At 41.0% G+C, this 26,328-nt stretch overlaps 1 protein-coding gene across 1 annotated transcript in view; it reads left to right on the top strand.

The window, feature by feature from the left end:
- bckdhb (branched chain keto acid dehydrogenase E1 subunit beta) overlaps window positions 1-26,328 on the top strand; it is a 264,765-nt gene that overhangs the window by 63,584 nt on the left and 174,853 nt on the right. Inside the window, exon 7 of the mRNA XM_080192796.1 lies at window positions 21,198-21,295. Coding sequence (XP_080048922.1) covers window positions 21,198-21,295 — 98 coding nt within the window. The remainder of the gene's footprint in view (window positions 1-21,197; window positions 21,296-26,328) is intronic.

Below are 26,328 nucleotides of genomic sequence, written 5' to 3'. Positions count from 1 at the left end.
CATCAAAAGATGTATGAATGCTGGACTAATAAAAATTTTCAAGACTGGGAAAAGAAAGACTCCTGTATATTTCATGACTACAGGAGGTTCCAAAGTGCTTTACAATCAGTGAAGTACTTTTGAAGTGTTCTGTGGGAGGTGATGGCCTTGTGGTATTATTACTAGACTATTAATCCAGAAACTCGGCTAAAGTTCTGGGTTCAAATCCCACCAAGTGGTGGAATTTGAATTCAATTAAAAAAAATCTAGAATTAAGAATCTATTGATCACCATGAAACCATTGTTGATTGTTGGAAAAATCCATCCAGTTCACCAATGTCCTTTAGGGAAGGAAATCTGCTGTCCTGGCCTCCAGATCCACAGCAATGTGATTGACTCTCAACCACCCTCTGAAATGGCCTAGTAAGTTCAAGGATAAGCAGGGATGAGCAATAAATGCTGATCAGGCAGCGACGCCTATGTCCCACAGGAAAAAAACAAAAATGGCCAATTTGCACGCAGCAAGATCCCCCAAACAACAATATGATAATGATATAATCTCTTTTTTAGATGTTGATGAGGGATAAATGTTGGCCAGAACATTGGGGATAACTCCCTTGCTCTTTTTTTTGAAACAGTTTAATGAGATCTTTACAACAATCTGAGAGGGAAGACTAGCCCTCAGTTTTAAAGCTTCGTCTGAAAAAAATCACTTCTGACAGTGTAGCACTTAGTAAAACTAGAGTGACAGCCTCAATTTCTGTACCCTATTCCAGGAGTGAGATCGATAAATGTTTGGGTCAGGGTATCAAAGGGTATGAAGCAAATGACGAGTAAATCAAATTGTGGTACAGATCAGCCATGGTTTTAAAAGCCTGATGGGCTGAATAGTATAACTGAGTTAAATTGTATGTATATTTGCATATGCATATCTATAATAAATACCTGTGTATGTGTACATATGAGAGTATATGTAAATACATGTGTGTGTGTGTGTAAATGCATGTGTGCAAGTGTATGTATTTTCACATGCATGTACATATGTGAATGTTTACAGCAATAGCAGAATGTATAAGGATACATGTAGGTTGTTGCGTTTACATATAAATGAGGATGTGCTTAAGTATATATGTATGTGTGTATAAATATGTTAACATAAATATCTGTTCTCACAATGTGAATGATGCTGTTAAGGCTTCATTTATTCATGAGCTGTACTGTAAAGGTGGTGGTAAGATGACTTCTTGCACCATTGCAGTCCTTGTGAAGTTTCTTCCACAATGATATTTCGACAGTGATATTCAAAATTCCAGTAATAGTGAAGGAGCAGAATGTCTGTCCTGGTCAGGTCTGTGTGAGATTTGGGGAGGTCCTAGAGTGCGCTGTGGAGGTGGCAATCTTTTTGTGACTTGACCGATTATATACTGGTTCCAATGTTGAGACAGGTTCTTAATTCAGTCCTGGAGAATTTTTAAGTAAGAGCAGCAGCACCATGTTGTGGTACAGTTTCCACTGGAAACAATTCTGCACTCTAAATGGGCTGTTACAGGTAATGACAAAGCTGATGAGCTGCTAGAGATTGAGGGCAGAATTTTATTTTTTGGCAAAATGTCAAATCAGGCAGGAAGAGCCCTGTATAGCCTGCTGGCTCCTTTGCTGGCTTATCGTGCTGTCAGGCCTGCTCCTCCAGCAACCTGAGTTTTAAGGAGATGGGGATGCTGTTTTTAAAAGATGCCCTGATCTAAAGAAATGAAAAATTTAAAAAAAATCCTTCCACACACACCCCCAGGGAGCCGATGGAAGCCCCCTTCTTGGCCATGCCCCTGGCACTTCCCAGCATGACGCTCTATCCTTCAGGCCTGTACTTATCTATGCACTCTGGTGGGTTCTTTTCGCCAGGTCCTCGTATGTCAGGACCTGTCATTTCAGGGGTGGGGGAAGGGAGAATTCTAATGTGGGGCGAGAATAGAGCAGGGATGGCCATTAATTTGACTTAAATTTATGGTAACTGGATTCCTGACCTTTCACTGTGGGAGTCCCATTCCATTACATCATGGGGGTGGAGGCTGCAATCTGAATGGAAATTCCTGTCGACTAGAAGCTACTTGGGATTCTTGTTAAACTCTCCGCTCCCATCATTTTTCCTATCCCTTGATAATTGGGGCAGAGAATCCCAGCCTGATTTAAAATATTTTTTCTAAGAGTTGGTGTTTATTGCTAAAAGATGATTTTAACACAACTGTCAATTTCCTGGCATTTTTCAATATTCAGTGTCCAGACTATTGTAGAAGTCTGTCCCAACTTTGTGAAATAAAAGCTGCTACTGGTGGATTGGGTACAGTTGTGATCTACTGGATATTTTCCTTAACTGCAGTAGTTACAATCCTAAAGTGGTACATTCTGTTCCTCTGACTCAAATATAAGTTTTATAGATCTGCAGGAATCTTGCCAGTTCTAACCACATGGTGTTAAAATACATAAAGAACTTCCATTTTTTGGTAGCTGAACTATTTTGATTGGTCTAAGTCCACTGATTGACCTGACACAAATTGATCTCAGATATTAATTTACAAAGTTTGTTCATATAAATTTAATATTCAGTCTGACTCATGTAGATTTATGATATCACTTGGTGCAAAATACCGACATTACTGTTTATGGTTGATATACTATATATAAAAATTATAAGTAATTTAAATATATCCAACTGAAATGTTAGAGGAAAGATATCACTCGTTGAATTATACAAAAATGCTCAAATTTTTTTTTACTTTTCCACATGGATAGGATATTGCTTTGAATATGTACTTTCTTTCCTCATTAGGTGCATGTTAGGAAGGAAGGAAAAAGGAGGAAACAATGTTAAAATATAACAATTACGTAAACTGCACAATTGACTTCAAAAGATGTGTGCTACAAAATTAAGATCAGAAGCTGTGATTGGTAGTGGAACTTCATTAAAGCTCACCAGCTTCAGGTTTTCACAAGACAAAATAAATTATTATGGTAGAATAGGTGCCCATCGGTACCAAGGCTATAGGGAGAGCAGTTATTGAGATTTTAAGGTCAGATTTTCAGGAACTAGGTAGAACCTTGAGGGGAGGAATTGTGCCATGTGCTAGTCTAAAAATAGTTAGTGAGGATCAATGCATGTCACGAAGCATGGTGCAGGAGGGAGGATTTGGGGCATAGGGACAAGTTCTGGAAAGGTATCAATTTCAAAATAGACAGGTTGCACTTCAATAGGATTGGACCGATGTCCCTGTGGGGAGGTTCAATAATGTGGTTGGGCAGGATTTAAACTAAATTGGCAGGTGATGGGTGCCAGCATTTACAAGTGAAAAAGGAGAATAAGGGGCTTAAAGTGAGTGTTTTGAACAGTACTAGAGAAGGTAGTACTACCATATTGGATAAAGGTGGACTAAGAAGTATTAAGAGGAATGTAAATACAGGATTACAGTGCATGTACATAAATGCAGAAAGTTGGTGAGTAAGGTTGGTAAGCTGCAAACACAAATAGTAGTGTTTGCTTTCAGTCACTGTCGGAATATGATGTGGTAATAACTAAAATATAGTTTTAAACTGGTGAGAATTGGATATTTAATATACAAAGATATAACCTGTTCAGAAAAGATAGAAGGAAAAAAGGGATTTGGGATGGCAGTAATGATTAGGGAAGACATTGCAGTCTTGTAAAGAGACGATTTCCTTGAGGGGAGAAGGACATTTTGGTTAGAGTTGACAAGTAAATAAGGGTAAGATCATACTATTTGGATATACTATCACTTTGAGATAGTCTGAAATAAAGGAACAAATCTGTAGGAAAACCACAGATGTGCATGAACTATAGAATGGTGACCCTGGGGACTTTAATTCCCTAAATATAAATTGGTATAATGTTAGGGTAAATTGTAAGGAGGGGGAGGAATTACTGAACTGTGTTCAAGGGAACTTTCTTGATCAGTATGTTCTTGGCCCGATTAGAAAGGAAACATTGCTGGAACTAGTGCAGGGAAATTAGGTGCGCCAAGTGGATAAAATGACTGCAGGGGGAACATTTGGGTAAGATTGATCATGCATCATAAGATTCACATTAGTAATGGAGAAGAACAAGAAACAGTTTAAGATAGAATTTCTAAATTCGAAGAGGGCTAATCTCAATTCAACAAAAAGGTCAGGGCAAATTGGAATCAGATACTGACAGGAAAACCTGTAAAAGAACAATTGGTAGTCTTTTGAAAAGAGATGCATCATGGCCAAGTTAACATTCCAAGGAAGGCCAAAGATAAGAAAACGGAAAACGGATTTTCTTGGGTGATGACAGAGATAGAGAATATGATGAAATACAAAAGAAGGGTGTATGATGCATATCAGGTGAGTTTTTCCAGTGAGGAAAAAGGGTGAAGTACAATAGTTGAGAGGGGAGGTAAAGAGGAAAGCAAGACTGGCAAAAAAAAAAGAGTATCAGAATAGAATGACAGTCAGCATAAAAGGGACCCAAAAATCATCATCTAAATGGGGAAATGGGTAGAAAAAGGTAAAGTGGGCCCTATTTGGGACAGAAGATGATATACACTTAGAGATGCCATGCAAGTCTAGAATGCTTAATAGATTTTTTTGGTGTTTACTAAGGATTAGGCATCCGACAAAAAAAATCAGTAGAACTGGTGATGGTGAAGGCAATGGATGGTGAGAACATTGAAAGGGAGATGGTACCGGAAAGGCTGGCTGATCTTAGGGTAGATAAATCACCTGTTCCAGATAGTTTGCTTCCCAGATTAGGTTTGGATGAGTAATTTGGAGAAGAGCAAGGAGCAGTTTAATATAGAGGGCTAATTGGTAGAGGGCTAATTTCAGTGCAATGAGAAGAAATCTGGCCAGGATAAATTGGGATCAGAGACAGATAGGAAATGCCGTAACAGAAGAATTGATGATCTTTAGGGAAGAAGTGCTTCAGGTACATTCTGATAAGGGAACCAAAAACAGAGCCCTTCAGGTGATGAAGAAGATAGTTTTTTGAGGGCCTGCATGAACTTTTCAAGCTTTGCTAGGTATGGGAAAGTGCCAGAGAATTGGAGAGCGGCAAATGCGATACCCTTGTTCATGAAAAGATGCAAGAACTACAGATAGTTCTACTACCTGTAGAAAGTACAGGTCAGTTAGTTTATCATCAGTAGCTGGTAAGGTTTTGGAATCCCTAATCACTGAAAAAAAGCAAACAGACACTTGGGGAAGTTTTTATTAACTAAGCGGAGCCAGCACTGATTTGTAAAAGGCAGGTCATGCTTGCCTAATCTGCTTGCGTTTTTTGATGCAGTAATAGAGAAGATTGATGAAGGAAATACGATGGGCATTGTATGAATTTTAAGAAAGCATTTATCATGGTGCCATATAATACGCTAATTAACAAAACGAAGGCTAATGGAATAGGAGGGCCTTATGTCATTGATGAAAAAATGCTTTAAGTAAAAAAACAGTGATTTGTAGATAGTTATTTTCAGATTGGAGGATGCTAGGACCGCTGTTTTTTGCCATATATAATGACTTGAAAGTTGGAATATGAAGTAAAATTTGTTGATGCTACCAAACTTGGAGGAGTGGCAAACAATAAGGATGATACAAATAACTTGCAACGGGACATGAGCTGGCAGAATGATCAGACAAGTGGCAGATTGAACTTAATACAGAGAAGTGTGAGGTGATGAGAGTTTTGGCAGAAGGAATGAGAGGCATTAGAGCATTAATGGCAAAATGTTAAAGATTGTGCAGGAAAATAGGGCCCTGGAGTGCATGTGCATTTATTTAGAAGTTGACAATATGTTGAGAGAGCAGTTAACAGATCACAGGACCTCGTGTTGTGTGTTTTTATTTGTTACCATTGGCTCATTGAGGAGCATGCAAATGTAAGTTGTGTAATAAAATGTAGAGTGGGAGACAGAGAGAAGCAACAGCCATGGAAGGGATCACAGACCACAAATAAAGACACTCACTAGTTCCTATGTCAAAGTCAGCTTCCACCGATGACGGCCGTGTGAAGAGCTTGAATCCCACCAGTGTGAAAAAGAAGACACCAGAAGTTTGCTGTCGACTGTTCCGAGACCGACGACCACCGAACCGTTTGGCTTATTAATAGTGACTGACTCTTTGATTATTGTTCATGCTGAACTTGTTTTAGGACATTCAACTTGAGGGGTGGAAATGTGACGCATTTGTATTGTTACCATTGACTCATTGTGGAGCCATGTTCTAGAAATGTATGCAAACAGAAGTGATGCCCTAAGATGTAGAGCGGGAAATAGAAAGCAAAGTAGCAGCCATGGAAGAGATCACAGACCACAAATGAAGATTCAGTTTGTTTTTAATCCAGCGCTTCCACGTGTCATGTCTCCAAATACACAACGTCTTGGATTTCATAATTGAGGCATTGAGTGAAAAAGCAGAGAAGTTGGGTGTGATTCTCCCATCCTGCTGTGCTAATTTATTAGCACAGCAGGCCGAGAGATTTCAGCAGGGCCGGATTAGCATAGTTTGCACTGGATGTCTGGTCCCGAGTGCCTCTCAGTGCCAGATTTTTAGACTGTTAGTTTTGCGCCAGAAACCGACACGGAACTGCATTGGGGAGGAGGGGGGGATTTTAATGTTGTTTAAATGTGATTAGTGGGTTTGGAATTGAAGTCTCCTGGTTCGCTGGTGTTTCCCTCCTCTGTCAGCAGAGTGCTTCATCCAGTGAAGTTTAGAATAGCTCCCATTTTTGGGGAGCTCACAGCCAGACCCCACTGGAGTGAAGCAGGGGGCAATCTGGTCCCCCCAGAGGGTGGATGTGGGGTGAGAGTGCTGCTGGGAATTGGCAGCCAGGCCGTGCGAGCCTGTGCTCCCTGGCACTACCTGGGGGGGCAAGGAGACAATACCCAGGGAACACCACAAGGGGGTGGGACCCCTTATGGGTGTGGACCCTTGGGAGCGATCACTTTGGGTGGGGGGGACATCCCGATGCCACTCTGCATAGGAGTTGTTGGGGGAAGCAGGGAGGCCAGCGATTGGGATGGGCTGGGGTGGGGGCAATCAGTCTGTTGCGGGGTTGGCACTGTTGGGGGGGAGGATACTGTTGGGGGTTTGGGGGCTAGAGATTGTGGCAAGCTGGGTGGGGGGGTTCGGGGGCTGGGTCCAGGAAAGATTGGGGTGGGAGGGGCAGTAATTGGGCCCTGGGGAGGGTGGGGGGGGGGGCAGCAATGCAGGAATTGTGGAGCTGGCTAGTGATCATGCTAGCCAGCAATTGGGAGGCCGTTGTTGTGGGGCCACTGCACATGCGCCTATTTTGGGGCTGACGGATTGGTGTATGTGCAATGGCCTACTCAGCGCACTGATTTCAGCCCCTCCAGCAAGGATAGGCCATGCCCCCTGAAATTTAATGATATTCATGCTGGTGGCCACTACAGTGCACACAGTGTGGGAGATTCTTCTCTGAACTCACACTGAAAAAAAAGCATGAATTACTCCAGGTCCTCACGCGAATTCGACACTTAGAATTTTTTTGAGAGAATTCTGGCCGTTATGTTGAACCTTAATAAAGCTCAGTTAGGCCTTAAGTAGAGTATTGCATCCAGTTCTGGTCACCACACTTAAGGGCTTTCACATCTTTCCTGAAGAAGATGCAGAGGAGATTTACCAGAACAGTTCCAGAGAGGGACACCTGGGAAGGCAAGAGTTGATCTCCTTGGAGCAAAGGATTTTATGCGAACATTTGATAGAGGTGTACAAGATTATGACAGGCAAAGAAAATCTCTTCCCATTAGCTGCTTGGCCAAGGAATGGAGGACACAGATTTGAGATTTTGGTCAAGTGATACAGGGGGAATTAAAGGAAGAGCTTTTTAACACAGCGAATGGTAATGACCAGTAACTTGACATCCATGAGGGTATGCACATGGAGATAGTCACCAAAATCAAATGAAAATTGGATGGGCACCTGAGGAAATAAGTTTGTGAGGTTTCAGGAACTGAGTGGGGCAATGGGACTGACTGGGTTGATCTGCAGGGAGCTGGCATAAGACTAGATGAGCTGAATGGCTTCCTTCTATGCCGTAAATGCCTCTGACTCTAATAGAAAAACACTCAAATTTCTTATCATTTTAATTGTGCTTTGCGCACCATATTGTACAGAAAAGCCACTTCTAAAGGGGAATTAGAAGCATAAGGAACTCCACTTGTTGACAGTCTTCAAATATGTTAGATATGTAAAATGTCAGACAACACTAACCAAAATACTCAAAGCTGAGCTAGTTAGATGAACATACCAACATTGCATAATATTCAAGAAGTATTAAGTATTAGGAGTATTTATCAACAGATAGAACTTTTATTGAAATTTGTTTGATACTTCATGTCATGTACAAAGCAAGACTATCATTACTCCAACTTACAAGGACTATTCATACTGTTACCAGGGGATGGGAGTGTTGCATGCGTTAATAATGCCAAATAGTTACAATGAGTTATCTATTTATAAAGTAAAGCTTTGTGAAGTTCAATTTTTTTATCATTAACCCCTGAGGTTAATGTGTCCAGATTACAGAAGTGATATAGAAACTCTTGTTTAATAAATGTTTTAAAATCAAACTTGTATCAGTGCTGATGAAGACATTAAGAGAATCATGATATTTTTCTTGAGTTAGAACCAGGGTAGAAAATCAGGCAGGAACTTGTATAATTTAGTCATTCAGAGACACTTCTGTTAGACACCACAAATGCTTACCGAGATATGAGTGTGAAGAATCTTGCGTCAGCAATCATTGCAGGAGTCGGCACAGTGGCATAATGGTTAGCACAGCTCCAGGTTGGGTCACTGTCTCTGCGGAGTTTGCACATTCTCCCTGTGTCGCATGGGTTTTCTCTGGGTGCTTTAGTTTCCCGACAATCACATTTTGATTTGATGTGTCTTAAGTTTCCTTTGTACTTTGTTTCTGTTCGGGCCGTTCCCCCTCCTTTTGGGGAGCTGCCCCCTTTTTCTTTGTCCTAATGTAATTTGAGTTTGTTTACTTGGTTTGACCTGAAAGAACCCCCTCCCACAGGCCAAAGATTTACAAGTTAAGTGAATATACCATGATAAATGGTCCATTAGTGTCGGGGGGATTAGCAGGGTAAATATTTGGGATTGGAAGATAGGGCCTGAGTGTGATTGTTATTGGTGCATACTTGATGGACTGAATAGCTTCCTTCTGCACTGTAGCGATTCTGTGATTCTATTTTTCTTCCTCTCCCTTTTCCTATCTCATAGCAGTCAATCAGATCCTGAAAAATATCACTACCATGAACCTGCCAGAATTCATATCATGAGAGTGCTGCTGGGAGAGTCATTGGGATGAGTTTCAGGCTGAGACATTGTCTTTCCATATTTTCATTCAATCACTTGTGTCCTACCCCTTCTTCCCACCCTGGCACCCAAAAATGTATTCAAAGTTTTGAGCACTTTATGAGCAACCTCCAAATGCAATTTTGTTTAATGTTTCAGAATTTTATACAATTTGCAACTATAGGCAGCTGGATATCAATCTTGATTTCTTATGTTCCTTCAGACTCCAATGAAAACACTGACTAATGCAATTAGTTCCAGTTTCTTTCTAGTTCTAAAGAAACTACCACACTACAATTGCTCATTGTAGTGAAGCAGCAACACATGCTGAAAAGTGGATGCAGCATTTGATAGAGTTAAATGATTTCATGACCAGTGGCTCAGGTCAAAGCTCTGCAGTTCTGTCACATCTGGTCATAGATCAGAGAGTCATAGAAGTTTACAGCATGGAAACGGGTCCTTAGGCCCAACTTGTCCATGCAGCCCTTTTTTTTAGAAACCCCTAAACGAATACCAGTTGCCCGCATTTGGCCTATATCCCTCAATACCCATCTTTTTAAAAGATAAAATTGTACCTTCCTCTACTACTACCTCTGGCAGCTTGTTCCAGACACTCACCAGCCTTTGTGTGAAGAAATTGCCCCTCTGGACACTGTTGTATCTCTTCCCTCTCATCTTAAACCTATGCCCTCTGGTTTATAAATCACTAGTTTATAAGGTCACCCCTCAGCCTCCTATGCTCAGCAGAAAAAAGTCCCAGTCTATTCAGCCTTTCCTTATAACTCAATTCATCAAGTCCTGGTAGCATCCTAGTAAATATTTTCTGCACTCTTTCTAGTTTAATAATATCCTTTCTATAGTAGGCTGACCAGAGTTGCACACAGTGTTCCAAGTATGGCCATACCAACGTTTTGTACAACTTCAACAAGACGTCCCAACTCCTGTATTCAATGTTCTGACCGATGAAACCAAACATGCTGAATGCTGCCTTCACCACCCAGTCCGCCTGTGACTCCACTTTCAAAGAGCTATGAATATGCACCCCGTATCTCTTTGTTCTCTAACTCTCCCCAGTGCCCTACCATTAACTGAGTAAGGCCTGTGCGGGTTCAGCCTACCAAAATGCATTACCTTGTGTTTGTCTAAATTAAATTCCATCTGCCATTCGTCAGCCCACTGGCCCAATTGATCAAGATCCTGCTGCAATTGGAGATAACCTTTCTCACTGTCTGCCATGCCACCAATCTTGGTTTCATCTGCAAATTTACGAACAATCCCCTCTATATTCCAAATCATTAATATAAATGACAAATAACAGTGGGCCCAGCACTGATCCCTGAGGCACACCGCTGGTCACAAGTCTTCAGTTTGAAAAACAACTCTGCAACCACCCTCTGGCTTCTGTCAAGAACTTCTTACTGTGTTTACCCTAGTCCAACACCAGCATCTCCACATCATGACTACATGACTACATGACCACATTAACACAGCAGTTCTGCCAAGAAGCCAATTTTGTATCCATTTAGACACCTCACCCTGGATCCTGTGAGATTTAACTTTATGCAGCAACCTACCATGCAGTACCTTGTCAAAGTCCATGTAGACAACATCAAATGCACTGTCCTTATCTACCTTCTTGGTTACCCCTTCAAAAAACTCAACCAAATTTGTGAGACATGATTTTCCACTCTCAAAGCCATGCTGACTGTCTCTAAATGATCTGTGCATCTCTAAATGCCTGTAGGTCCTGTCTCTCAAAACACCTTCCAACAATTTACCCACAACAGATGTGAGGCTAACTAGCTTGTAGTTCCCAGGCCCTTCCCTGCAGCCCTTCCTAAACAAAGGTACAACATTTGCCACTCTCCAATCTTCAGGCATCTCATCCGCGACTATTGATGATTCAGATATCTTGGCTAGGGGACCTGCAATTTCCTCCCTAGCCTCCCACAATGTCCTGGGATATACCTCATCAGGTCCTGCAGATTTATCTGCCTTTAAGACTTCTAGCACCTCCTTCTCTGTAATATGTACACTCCTCAAGCCACCAATATTTAATTCCCCAAGTTCCCTAACATTCATGCTTTTCTCAACAGTAAATACTAATGAGAAATACTCATTTAGGACCTCACTCTTCCGTGGTCATGAATGATAGTGCACAATTGAACAACTAATAGTAGGAGACTGTTTCAAGAACATGCCCCTCCCCAATAAGGTGGAGCCGATCATGAATTCAAAAGACAAGTCAGAAGTGCCAAGTGAAAGAGCCTTCTTTGCCTCCTCCTGAGGTCCCTAATGTCACAGATGCCAATCTTCAGCTAATTTGATTTCCCTGCATATGACATCTCCAGGGTTGCAGATCCCTTCAACATCTTGGCTGAAAATTTGTGCTCCAGAACTAGCCAAACTATTCCAGTACTGTTAAGTTAGTAAGAACATAAGAACCAGGAACAGGAGTAGGCCATCTGGCCCCTTGAGCTTGCTCCACCGTTTAATAAGATCATGGCTGATCTTTTCGTGGACTCAACTCCACTTACCCACCTGCTCACAAATAACCCTTATATCCTTTACTGTTCAAAAATCTACCTTTGCCTTAAAAACATTCAACGAGGAAGCCTCAACTGCTTCACTGGGCAGGAATTCCACAGATGCATAACCCTTTGGGTGAATAAGTACCTCCTCAACTCAGTCCTAAATTTGCTTCCTCTTATTTTGAGGCTATGTCCCTTAGTTAGTTTCACCCGCCAATGAAAACTACCTCCCTGTTTCTACCTCATCTATTTCCTTCATAATTTTCTAGATTTCTATTAGATTCCCCCTCATTCTTCTAAATTCCAATGAGTATTGCCCCAGTCTACACAATGTCGCCTCAAAAGACAATCTTCTCAGCTTCGGAATCATTGTATCCGTCAGTATGAAAAATTCAGTTGCATTGTCCTGTTCACCAAAATAGCAAGGCAAATTGCATACTATCCCGTCAGTCTATTTGTAATCATAAGTGAAATGATGAAAAAATGTTATTGACAATGCTATCAAATGGCATTTACTCTCACCAATAATCTGATCATTAATGCTCCGTCTGGGTTCCAACCGGACCACCCAGTCTAAATTTAATTGCAGCTTTCGTCTGAATAGGGATGTGAGTTGAATTCCAGGGGTGAGACTGACTGCCCTTGGTACCACGGCAGTATTCAATTAAATGACTATTAGTTGGAATCATATCTAGGAAGACGTTGATGATTGTTGGAGGTCAGTTACCTCAGCAATATAGCATTTCTGCATAAGTTCCGTGGAACAGCATTGTTTTTGGCTCAACTCTCTACAGCTGTTCATTATGATCTGCCCTCCATCATGAGCTCAGAATAGGACTGTTTGCTAACTATTTCATACCTGCATATTCTCTTCCTCAGATAAGGAGGCAGTCTCTGCCTGAATGCAGCAAGACATGGATAACATACAGCTTTTTACTGATAAATGGCAAGTAATGTTTGCATCACACAAGTGCCAAGAAATGATTATTTTCCTACAGGAGAGATACTAATTGCTTGCCCTAGACATTCAAAATCATTACCATCGCTAATCTACTTCACAGACTCTTGCGTAACTGATTGTATACAAAATCCTACAAAATATTTTGACTACAGCTAAAATTATGTCGATTTTTGCGAATCAAAAAAACTAGTATCAGGAGTGGGCAATTCAGCACTTCAAGCCTGCCCAGCCTTTTAATGTGATCATGATTGATCTCTCAACCTCAACTCCACTTACCTATCCGTTCACCATAGCCCTTCAAACCCTTACAAATAAAATCTGTCCACCTCTTCCTTAAATTTACATTCAAAGTCCCAGTGCTGTAATGTTCTACGTTCTATGTTCTCTTCGGATAGTGAATACCACAAATTAACGACCCTTTGAGAGAAGTAATTTCTTATTTTTGTTTTAAATCTTCTACCACTTATCCTAAAACTATTGCTTCTTTTTTTAAGGTTACCCTACAAGAGGAAACATCCTCTCCACATCTACTTTGTCAATTCCCCTTGTCATCTTGTACACCTCAATCAGATCTCCCCTCATTCTTCTAAACTCTCGGCATTGTAGGCCTAAATTACCCAATCTCTCTCTGTAGGTCAAACCCCACATCTCTGGAATCAATCTAGGGAATCTCCAATGCAACTACATCTCTCCTCAAGTAAGGGGACCAAAACTGTACACAATATTCTGAGTGTGGTCTCACTAATTCTTTGTACAATAGCAGTAATGTTTCACTACTTTTATATTCTATTCCTTCAGCAATAAATGCCAAGATTCCATTTGCCTTCTTTACTACTTGTTGTACCTGTATATTAATCTTCTGTGATCCATACGCGAGGATACCCAGATCTCTGTGCATTAAAGCAGGACAACATTACTCTCCATTCAGATAATTTGTCTTTGTAATTTTCTACCAAAATGGATAACATCTCACTTTTTAAAAATTTATTATTGAGACAAGTGGGCTTATATTAACAGTGAAATTACTGTGAAAATCCCCTAATCTCCACACTCTGTCACCTGTTTGGGTGTATTGAAGGAGAATTTAGCATGGCCAATGCACTTAACCTGCACAACTTTCGTTCTGTGGGAGAAACCAGAGCACCCAGAGGGAGCCCACACAGACAAAGGATGAGCATGCAGACTCCACGCAGACAATGAGCCAAGTCAGGAATTGAACCTTGGGTCCCTGGTGCTGTGAGGCAGCAGTGCTAACCATTGTGCCACCGTGCCACTTATCCATATTAAAATCCATCTATCACATTTTCCACATTCACTTAACCTATCCATACCTATTTGTTTCTTATTTTCTTCCCACAGCTTACCATCCCACCTATTTGTGTCATCTACAAATTTGACTATGGCACCTACTATCTGAGTCATTAATATAGATTGTAAATAGTTGGACCCCGAGGACCGAACCCTGTGGAAGTGCATTAATTGCCAACCTAAGACCAATTTATCCCTAATCTTTACTTTCTGTCGGTTAGCCAATCCTACATCCAAGCTGACTTGAATGGTGATAGCTAACTTATTCCCCTGAAAACTGCACATTCGTTCTTGTCCCTGTGCACTTTTATTTTTTTCTCACAAAATAGTAGAGAACAAGAGATTAGATATTTAGTAGATACAGGGTGGCATAGTGGTTAGCACTGCTGCCTCTAAGCACCAGGGACCTAGGTTCGATTCCTGGCTTGGGTCACTGCCTGTGTGGAGTTTGCATGTTCTCCTCGTGTCTGCACGGGTTTCCTCTACATGCTCCAGTTTCCTCCCACAATCCGCAAAATGTGCTGGTTTGGTGGATTGGCTATGCTAAATTCTCCCTCGCTGTACCTGAACAGATGCTGGAGTGTGGTGACTAGGGAATTTTCAAAGTAAATTCAAACTTCATTGCAGTCTTAATGTAAGCCTACTTGTGACACATGAATAAACTTTAGTTTTAACTTGATAAGAATATATTTTAGGTTACATTTAACCAAGGTTGTGTTCCTGATCTCTTATGCTGCATCTTTCCCTGCCTAATTTTTCAAAAATACTTTTCACTGAGGGGCTCTTACCAGTGCAGAATCTTTCACTGAAAGTATAATATTTCTGTCTGATAGAAGAAGTTGCGACATTTGGACAAGCTTACTTTTGTCCCTTATAAGCTGATCTGCTGCAGTTTGTATTGCAGTGATTTAATTGTGATTTCTATAATTTACTAATTGTTTAATGTCAGCATCTGACATATTCATGAAGGTTCAGTATTAGGTTATTTTGACAACAGGGAGAAATGCTCTCAAGTTACATTCATAGGCAGTTATATGTTGTCCTAATTGCAACAAAGGGAACTGGGAGCATGTAATTCTGTTTGATTGAATATTGAACCCTTCATGGGGCTGCATTTATTCTTACTGTGCAACCCTGCCAATTCAGTCTGGGGTGAGTTTTTGTCTGAAGCATCTTGATGGAGGAATGTGCTGTTCTAGAGACCATCTCCAGGAATAAGAAGGCACTACCTGCTGTTTTAAAGGTCTAAAGGTTTTCAGGTCACAGCAGGAAAGGGTATCTGCGCATGCTTTGTTCACAAGTGTGCCACCATGTTTGTCAGACTAGCATCTTTGAATGTTTCCAACAGGAAGGGATCTCGGTTGCAAATTTTTTTCTAGTGTTGAGTTTTGCAGATGGAACCCATTTAGCAATTCTTCTGCTTCAGAAATTTCCCCTCTAAACCTGTTCACTTTTCTCCTCATTTAAGTTATGTTCAAACCTACCTCTCTTACCTTGGTCTCATCACTGCCTTTCTAGTTCAATGTTACATTTTGTCTTGTAATGCTCCTATGAAGTGTGGTGCACTCTTTATTATGTTAGAGACATAATATAAATGCACGTTGTTGTTCTTGCTTTTTGGACTACTTCTTAGGGCAGCTCTGTATGCTTGGACCAAAGTGATCACCGTGTGTTGTCTGCTGTACACGTTTTGTAATCGAAAGTGATACCAGTGTTCAGCTGGTGCAGAATGCTCAAATCTAATAGCTCCCAGGAATCTTTGCGGCATCCATGCCATGCATTGGATTTTATGGCCGTGTTCTGGGGGTGGGTGGGTGAGGGGATTGCTGTAGGCATATAAAATATGAGGGGTGGCAGCCCATTACCTTGTCCAACCCTGAGCTGTACCTCATTGTGCAGTAGGTGAAAGGCTGCTGAAATCAGCAAGCTAACCTGCATTTCCAAATAAATAACTGTGGGTCAATTGAGCTAATTGACCTGAATAATATTTTGCCCCTGCCATAATACGATTGACATGGGCAGGTGGGTGGAGTGGGCAAGCAGTTTTTTTAAACAAACTGTTTAAAAGGTGTTGGGGGTGGGAAGAGGAGGGAGAGGGCGGAACCTATGAACTTTGAGGGTGCTCTCTGTGCATTGGGGCAATCCCTCCAAGATGATACCTCCCTTTTTTTCTCTCTGCCTATCCCCCAACCCTTCTCACATCCCTTCCTATGTTCCCCGCTCCTACCCTGTGCAAAATCTCAGATTCACTTTTCCAGTGGACATCCTTTTTCACCAGAGTGTCTGCTTGCAGTCCTGCCATGTGCACTACTGGGTTCTAGTACTGCCGGAATTGGTAGAGCAGCCAGTGAATTACCAAGAGATAGAAGTCCCACTCACATCTGCAGCGTTGTTACTGCTGCAGGGCTGCTTTGTTTAATGTTCGTACACAATACATTTGTTCTGATCCTGCTGTCTTATCAAAGCTTCAATCTCAGACTGATAAAATCTTGTAAGAGTTGAAGGAGCAATTGTGGTAGCTGCCCTGTTTGAGTTTTATGTAGCCTGGCTTCTCTAAAGGAGGGTAACACAGAATTAAACATCTGGAGCCAGTTGCATTGTGGCTGTCAGCCCATCTCCACTTTCTGCCAATTTTTCAATCCATTGTGGGAGCTTCGCTGGAAATGAACTTGAGCTATCTCTGAGAGGAGGCTGACCACAGGGCCTGTGACCTATTGTACTTTCAGAGCTGAGTCTTGCAGTTGGCAAGCCCACAGATGGGTGAAATCTGATGTTGACATTATTGCTCATTTTCGGTAGCTGACCAGTCAAACAAGGCAGAATTCTCTGGCTGTGCTGGTGTGAAAGGCGGAAATTTCCACTCAGCTGTCAACAGGGTTTCACACTGTCCGCAACACACCCTCTAAGATTCCAGTGGTGGGCAGGATGGGAGAATTTCGGTCTCAGTTTATAATGTGAATTTTTGTTTGTGCTGTACAGTGTACTCTTTTTTGCTTTTGCAAATTATTTTGTTTGTACCTATTTTTCAAAACACAATTTGAATATTAATGTAAAGTGGTAAAGGGGTGTTATATTTGTTATCTGAATTGACAGAAAACACAATCAGTGTCCAGTGCATTTTCTGGGAAAGGCATGGCCAACCTTTTTGCATGGGGCAGGTAAGGGCACATTTCAATGCTTTCTCACTTGAAGGGCCAATGAGGAATTTTCACAAAGATGCATGAATTCCAAAAAAAAAGTTGAGTAAGCAGTAAAAAAAAACAACTTGCTGTGTGAGGGTCAGAATGTGTGTCCTGTTCACTGCCAGTCTGTGTGCTCACTCACTCACTCCATTTGTGTAAATGGGTGAGAAAGAATGTGTTGGGATGAGGATGAGTGAGAACCCTGAGTTTAGATGTGAACCAGGCACACGTGCCTGCTCTCCCTCACACTCACATGTTCACCCCCTCACGCGTACTTTCACTCACTCGTTCACTCTCTTACGTTCACACTGTCTTACTATAACACTCTCATTCATTCTCTCACTTATTTTCTCTCTCGCTCGCTCTTGCACTTATTTTCTTTCTCTCTCTGTGTGTGTGTGTCTCTGTGTGTGTGTGTGTGTGTGTGTCTCTCTCTCTCTCTGTGTCTCTCTGTGTGTGTCTCTCTCTCTCTCTCTCTCTCTCTCTCTCTCTCTCCGTGTGTGTGTGTCTCTCTCTCCGTGTGTGTGTGTGTCTCTCTCTCCGTGTGTGTGTGTCTCTCTCTCCGTGTGTGTGTGTCTCTCTCTCTCTGTGTGTGTGTCTCTCGCTCTCTGTGTGTGTGTGTGTGTGTGTGTGTGTGTGTGTGTCTCTCGCGCTCTCACTCACACATTCACTTACAGTAATTCATCCTCTCTCACTCTCTTTTTGTAATGGCCCCGGGCAGGCTCACCTTGCCCTGAATCCCAGTAGGCTCTTTCACCCTTGCCACCTCTACCTGGGAAAACCAGCATGTTCACGGCTGCTGACAGGGTCACTAGAGTGGAAAGGCCTGTCATTGCAGAATCTTCAACTTACCTGTTTGGCATTTTGATCAGCAGCTCTGGGGGCCATAATGTAGCCGGAGGGCCGCCTACCGATTGGCCAAGCCTGCTGTAGAGTAAAGATAAAAACTTCAGTTCACAGGCAAATCTATTTGCAGAAAATGTAATTTTATTTGCACAAAGGAAGCAGTAGTCGAGAACACACAAGATCCAGTGCCTACATAAAGTCAAAACTGTTCATAGAATCATAAAAAGCTTACAGTGCAGAAGGAGGCCATTTGACCCATTGAGTCTGCGTTGACAGCAATTCTACCTAGGCCCTAACTCCACCTATTTATGCCACTAATTCCTTTAGCCTATCCATCCCAGGACACGTGGAGCAATTTGGCTTGGCCAGTGCACCTAATCTACACATCTTTGAACTGTGGGAGGAAACCGGAGCACCCGGGAGAAACCCATGCAGACATAGGATGAACTCCACACAGATGGTGACCCAAGCTAGGAATTTAACACAGGTCCTTGGTGTTGTGAGGCAGCAGAACCAAACACTGCCGCCCCTTTTTTTAAAAGGAACCTTTTTAAAGAAAAGTTGTGAATACCTCTGGTTCATCCTGAGCTAGCATTAACAGGATCGCGATCTGATTTGCCACAATGAAATCCTTAGTAACTTTGCTTCAAGTCTCCATTTACTAAAGAAATGACTTGCCAGTAACCCCTTCAAAGAACTAATCTTTTAACCCCTGTTTACCCAGCCAGTGGAATCTGCATTCATGTATTATAGTAAATGTGGACATTTTGAGAGTAAGAAGACTCACAACACCAGGTTAAAGTCCAGCAGGTTTATTTGATAGCACAAGCCACAAGCTTTCAGAGCAGTGCTCCTTCATCAGGTGAGTGGGAATTCTAACATAAAACATAGAACATTACAGCGTAGTACAGGCCCTTCAGCTCTCGATGTTGCGCCGACCAATGAAAACAATCCAAAGCCCATCTAACCTACACTATTCCAATATCATCCATATGCTTATCCAGTGACCATTTGAGTGCCCTTAAATTTGGCGAGTCAATTTCTGTTCACAAACAGGGCATATAAAGACACAAACTCAATGTACAAAATAATGGTTGGAATACAAGTCTTTATAGGTAATCAAGTCTTAAAGTTACAGACAATGTGAGTGGAGAGAGGGTTAAGCACAGGTTAAAGAGATATGAATTGTCTCCAGCCAGGACAGTTAGAGAGATTTTGCAACCCAGGCATGAACCCAAAATCCCCGTTGAGGCCGTCCTCATGTGTGTGGAACTTGGCTATCAGTTTCTGCTCAGAGATTCTGCATTGTCGTGAAGGCTGCCTTGGACTACGTTCACCCGAAGATCAGAGGTTGAATGCCCATGACTGCTGAAGTGTTCCCCAATGGAAGAGAACTCCAGGCAAGAGTGTTCTCTTCCCGTTGGGGAACACTCCAGCGGTCACGGACATTCAGCCTCTGATTTTCGGATAAGTGTTCTCCACGGCAGCCTTCACGACACACAATAACGCAGAAATTGATTGCCAACTTCTGCACACATAAGGAAAGCCTCAGCTGGGATCTTGGGTTCATGTCACATTATCTGTAACCCTCACGACTTGCTTCGGCTTGCAAAATCTCATTAACTGTCCTGGCTGGAGACAATACACGTCTCTTTAACCTGTGCTTAACCGTCTCTCCATTCGCATTGTCTGTACCTTTAAGACTTGATTACCCGTAAAGACGTGCATTCTAACTATTATTTTGTAAATTGAGTTTGTGTCTTTACACCTGATGAAGGAGCAGCTCTCTAAAAGCTGGTGGCTTGTGCTACAAATAAACCTGTTGGACTTTAACCTGGTGTTGTGAGACTTCTTACTGTGCTTACCCCAGTCCAACGCCGGCATGTCTACATCTTACTATACTTGTCAGTCCCATTTAAAAAGTGTTATGAATGGGATTGTTTAATTCAGAAATAATAATGTACGCAGAAATTTAGCAATTTTAAAATCTGCTTTATAAACTTGATTGTTTCTGTTCAGGTTGTGCTGCTGAACTGAGAATTTAAATTGACTGAGTCCACTGTAATGTCTCCAGTGTGGAAATCTATTGTTTGGAAACACCAGTTATCTGGAAATTTTTTGACACAAGGAACTCATGGACTTGCCACTTAAGCTTTCGGGCGCTGCAACAAATCATGGAGGCATGGATAAAGCAAAGATTATAAATATTTAACTTCTTACTGTGGGCACAGTATTTTTATTAGTTGTGGAGCAAGCAGGGCATGTATCAAGTGCAGTATTAAAATGTTAAACATAACTCACAAGTTGTATTTGCATAATGCACAGCTTGTAATCTGTAGTAGTTAATAGCTCCAAACTACTTAAGGCCTTTTACAGGTATACATTTTAAATAGCAGAGGTCCTGATCTCTACACTGAGTGAAATTGATGCAATCAGTTTTTGACTTGCTTGCATGTTTGCTTTTTAAATGAACCCCTCGGCAGCTCCGTGAGCCCTGGAGAGCAACAATTGGTCTTCTTTAAACCTATGGTTCTTGCCAATATTGGAAACACATGGATGAAATAATATGCATTGTTTCTGTATGGGATGCCATTCTATAAACCTGAAAATTGTGAAATCTAAAAATGACTTGGCCTCTGTTTGGAGAGGTTATAATGTCGTTTGATTTAATAATTAATTTTTACAGAACATAGTTTATAAAAATATTTCTGTTAATGGAAACATGATACTTAATTTGCTATGTGGTAAAATAAATGTATTATCTTTGACCATGAATGATTATGTAAACCTGAACCTCCAGTATAAAGTGCTAATCACAGTGAGGAATAATATGCAAATTAATACTAAATCTCAATACAGCTAATGCTGGAAATCAAATAAAAACAGGAAATGGTGGAAATACTCAGCAGGTCTGGCAGCATCAATGGAGATAAACAACATTAATGTTTCAGGTGGAGGACCTTTGAAGTGCTTAGTATTCCAAAATAATCTTATTATACAAACTAATATGTTGTGTTCTTTTATTCCCTTGCATTTATTCAGTGGAACAAGTTCCTGTAGAGGCTTATCAAATCCCTCTTTCTCAAGCAGAGGTCCTGGAGGAAGGAAATGATGTTACACTTGTTGCCTGGGGAACTCAGGTTAGCATTTGTATATTTTATTTATTGAAGTAAGACACTTCATTGTTTCTGTTTAATATATCGTTTAAGCTTCAGTGGTTTTGAAATGCCGAAATGGAGATCAGTATATGTTAAGTAACGTGACATTTGTATTTCCAGGGGAAGCATGGTGGTACAGTGGTTAGTTCTCCTGCCTCACAGCGCCAGGGACCTGGGTTCGATTCCCAGTTTGGGTCAATGTCTGAGTGGAATTTGCAGATTTTCCCTGTATCTGCATGGGTTTCCTCTGGGTGCTGCAGTTTCCTCCCATACTCCAAAGATGTGCAGGTTAGGTGCATGGCCATGCTAAATTGCCGCTTAGTGTCCCGGGATGCGTAGGTTAGAGGGATTAGTGGAGTAAATAGGTGGGGTTATGGGAATAGGGCTTGTGCGGGATTGCTATTAGTGCAGACTTGATGGGCCGAATGGCCTCCAACTGCACTGTAGGGATTCTAAGTCTTTAAAGATGGCAGCACAAGGAACAGAATTAAAAAACACTGAACTGTGCTAACTTGTCTTTCCAGCAATATATATTCTAGTATGTCCCACGGTATGGGTTGTTTGCTGTACATTTAGAAAAGTTATGTTTCTAATTGAATAAATCTGATAATGCTTACTATTTCCCCATCCAAGACTGACATTCAGAATCTCTGACCAACTTGTTTGAGGAAATGATATCTGTAGTACATTCAGTATGTCTGTATTTTCATGAAGTGAAAAGTCTCATGAAAAGCTTCTAAGCAAATATTAAGCAGCGGGTATCTGATACAAAGCCTGTAGATGGATAAGGATTTACCTGAAAGAAAATAGGTATTCTGGTTAGGTGAAGATCTACTGAGTGGAGTGCCCATTGGGGTAAGTGCAGTGACCCCTAATGTTTAGAGGAAAGTTGAGCCTGATGAAGCAGCCAATAAATTAAAGAAAATCCAGACGCAAGTTTCAAGTCTGACGAACTATCTGATGCTTTATGTAAAAACTTGTATCTGTTCAGTTATGTTGATTGTGTACACAAGCCTGTCGTCTTGTCACTTACCTTGGTTGCATTTTTTCTGTTGGCATTTATCTTTAAATTGCTGTGTCAACGTTTCCATTCAGTTTTGCTTTTGATTTGATTTATTATTGTCACATGTATTAGTATAGTGTGAAAAGCATTGGTTCTTGCGCGCTATACAAAGCGTACAGTTTGTAGAGAAGGCAGTGAGAGAGTACAGAATGTAATGTTACAGTCCTAGCTAGGGTGTAGAGAAAGGTCAAGTTCGTGCAAGGTACGTTCATTCAAAAGTCTGACAGCAGCAGAGAAGAAGCTGCTCTTGAGTCAGTTGGTACATGACCTCATACTTTTGTATCTTTTTCATGATGGAAGAGAAAATGTCGGGGGTGCATGGGGTCCTCAATTATGCTGGCTGCTTTGCCAATGTAGCGGGAAATGTAGACAGTAATGGGTGGGAGGCTGACTTGTGTAATGGACTGGGCTACGTTCATGAACCTTTGTAGTTTCTTGCCATCTTGGGCAGAGCAGGAGCCATACTAAGCTGTGATGCAACCAGAAAGAATGCTTTCTATGGTGCGTCTGTAAAAGTTGGTGAGACTCATAGCTGACATGCCAAATTTACTTGGTCTTCTGAGAAAGTAGAAGTGTTGGTGGACTTTCTTAACTGTAGTGTCGGCATGGTGGGACCAGGACATGTTATTGATGATCTGGATACCTAAAAACTTGAAGCCCTCGACCATTTCTACTTCGTCCTTGTTGATGTCGACAGGAGCATGTTCTCAGCTACGCTTTCTAAAGTCGATGACTATCTCCTTCGTTTTGTTAACATTGCCAGAGAGATTATTGTCATCATACAAGTTCACCAGATCCTCTATCTTGTTTGTGTACTCAGTCTCATCATTGTTTGAGATTCAACATGCTATGATGGTGTCATCAGCAAACTTGAAAATTGAGTTGGAGAGGAATTTGGCCGCGCTGTCATAGGTGTAAAAGGAGTATAGTAGGGGGCTGAGAATGCAACCTTGTGTGGCACTGGTGTTGGGGATGATTGTTTTGTGAGCAGTTAAGATATAGCATGCAGATTTTGTACTGTAGGTGTATCGCAACATAGAAGCACAGTTAGCGCTGCTGCTTCACAGCACCAGGGACCCAGATTAGATTCCTGGCTTGGGTCACTGTTTGTGCAGAGTCTGCACGTTCTCTCCTGGTCTGCGTGGTTTCCTCCGGGTGCTCTGGTTCCTTTCCAGTCCAAAAGAGGTGCTGGTTATGTGCTAAATTCTCCCTCAGTGTACTCGAACAGATGTTGAAATGTGGCGACTAGGATTTTCACAGTAACTTCTGCAATGTTAATGTGAGCCTACTTGTGACTAATAAATAAACTTTAAAAATTTTAAGATGGCTTTTTGGAGTGAACTTTTCAGGGCTTCCAATGCCATTGCCATCTAGTATCTAAAATAAAGCTTGCATTCATCAACTGACGGGACAGCACCAAGGAAAATTTACAAAAGTCAGTAGAGGTAATTGTGAAGTTGCATTCTCAAAGGAAAATGGGACACAATGCGATAGTTATCTTTGGAATTCTGTATCCCAGAGTGAAGCATCCTTCATCATTGAATAGATGTAAAGCTAGGAACATTCCCAACACCAGTGCCACACAAGGCTGTGTTCTCAGCCCCCTGCTATACTCCTTTTACACCTATGACTGCGAATCTTGGCCTCTTAGAGAATCAAGGGATGTGGCAAACTATCTAGGGGAGAAACTTTGAGATCTGGAGTAATAAAACATTTAACCCTGTCAATTTAATTTAGAACAGTATTCTTCAAAGAAAGCATTACACTGAGCTGTATTCCCAAATTCACAGAGTACAGGACTTTAGGCATTCTCCGATTAGGCAGTACTTTGAATATTGTGATCCTTTCTGGTCATTGAAGCATGCTGGACACGCAAAACATTCAGGTAATACAGAAAAAGGATAAAGAACTTGATGTCATTTGCACTGGAGGACTAAGTTCTCAGGAAAGATCCAAAACAAGCCAGTTAGCCTGACATCAGCTGATGAGAAAATGCTAGAATCTATTATTAAGGAAGTTTTAACTTTGCACATAGAAAAGCATAATATGATTAGAACAAATCAGCATAGTTTTATTAAAGGAAAATCCTGTTCAACAAATTTATTGGAGTTTGAGGATATATCTAGTAAGATGAATAAAGAAGAACCAGTCGATGTAGTATATTTGAATTTCCAAAAAACATTAAATAACACAGAAAGGTTAATAGGTTAGTTAAGGGCTCATGGAGTTGAGGGGGGTGGGTAATATATTAACATGGATGAAGGATTGGTTGATGGAAGCAAAGAGTGTATGCAAAGGTGGAATTTTAATGTTAGTAGGCAGTGAATAGAGGAATGCTGCAATGTTGCGGCCTTAGCTATTTACACTTTTTGATAATGACTTAGATGAAGTGATACTGTAATATATCTAATTCTGCTGTCATAATTTTTCAAAATTTTCACTGGATTAGTAATCCAGAAACCCATAGTAATGCTCTGGGTTCAAATCCAATTTTCACTTAGGGTCTTTCCCCTGCCCTTGATGCTGCTCTGATTAAGAAGAGTGGTATTTGAACCTGCATTCACTCGACTAAAAAATAAGCATCAATGGTAATAGTTGGAAAAATAGACAGTTTGGCATCGTCAAATATGTGAAGATGTCTTTTAGTTACTTACCTACTCACTAAGCCATATTACAAATTTCAAAATTTAGCAATTTCCATTGACCACTGAAGGTTTCTAGCTGAAATGGCAATAACAATAATCATACTGTAAGTCAATTGATGTTATTCTAATGCTCTCTTAAACACTGATTGACTTGACCACAACATCTTTCCATAATAACTCTCCTGCATTATTCAGCTCAGTGGTCCACCTTTGGGAATGGGATATTGTGGTTAGTCCTAGTGAGTAGGGCATTGGTAAATAGCTTGATGCAGCTATATAATGCAGACAGAGATGCCCTCGTAGAAGACTAGAAGGAGCCAGTAACTAGGATGTTAAGGACTGTGATGACTTTGAAAAACATTACCAAAGTTTTCAGCAGACTCTCACTCGAATATTGATATTTCCTGGGGTGGAATGCTTTCTGTTGACATTATGGCTGTTGATCAGAGACAGGTGGTAAGATGGGGACATCTTTTGACAGTATTTTCTTACTACTGCCATCTGGACACTAAGCGCCTCAGCAGGTAGTTAAAGCCCATTTCATTGCTACTTCCTGTACTGTTATTTACTGAAAGCATCACTGCGGTAACTATGTAGAATGTTCTTGACAGAGGAGTTTCTATTGACCTTTCCATTGTTCAGTGATATTAGAATATGAATCATCCCTGCTGCTCTTTTGAGCTGTACTCTTTCATGTCTCTTTTTTAATATATTATTTGTCTTCTGTTGAATATTTTATAGACTGATAATATGCTTCGCAAAGACTTGGATTTGTGCAAGAGCTCAGACACTAAAACTCTATTTGCTATGCCATATGGTATCATAATATTACAGATTACTCAACCATTGCATCTAAATTGAGCACATTTAAGAAGCTATCCCTTTCTCATCATCATTCAATTACATTGTTTATATTCTCACATTGGTATGCAGAACACTACAAATCTCAGTTTGAATCTCTTCCGCCTTTTGTTTACCTAGTGACTAAGTCTCTGTCGATGTCTTTGAACTGTATCCAAGTTAGAAAATCCAGCTTTTCCACACATTGTCGTAATTTGCAAATTTATGTTATCTATTTGTGGAAAAAAATAATTATTTAATATGAACTGCAGTGATTTTAGAAGAAATGATCTGTTCCTAATTACTGCTACCTAATTAATAAATTACTATTGAAGATTAATTTTTGTTTGTCTTGCTATTGGCTCCTATGAGCTGTGCTTTATTGAGAAAACTCCTGTGAATTACCTCATCAACCACTTTCTGAAAAACAAAACATTTATTTATACATCTACTGTCACACATTAATT

Source organism: Carcharhinus amblyrhynchos, chromosome 7 (assembly GCF_965287045.1).
Source record: "Carcharhinus amblyrhynchos chromosome 7, sCarAmb.v2.hapA, whole genome shotgun sequence".
Lineage (NCBI taxonomy): Eukaryota > Metazoa > Chordata > Chondrichthyes > Carcharhiniformes > Carcharhinidae > Carcharhinus > Carcharhinus amblyrhynchos.
The sequence above is the reverse complement of the archived record's forward strand: the minus strand, read 5'-3'. Positions and strand labels throughout refer to the sequence as shown.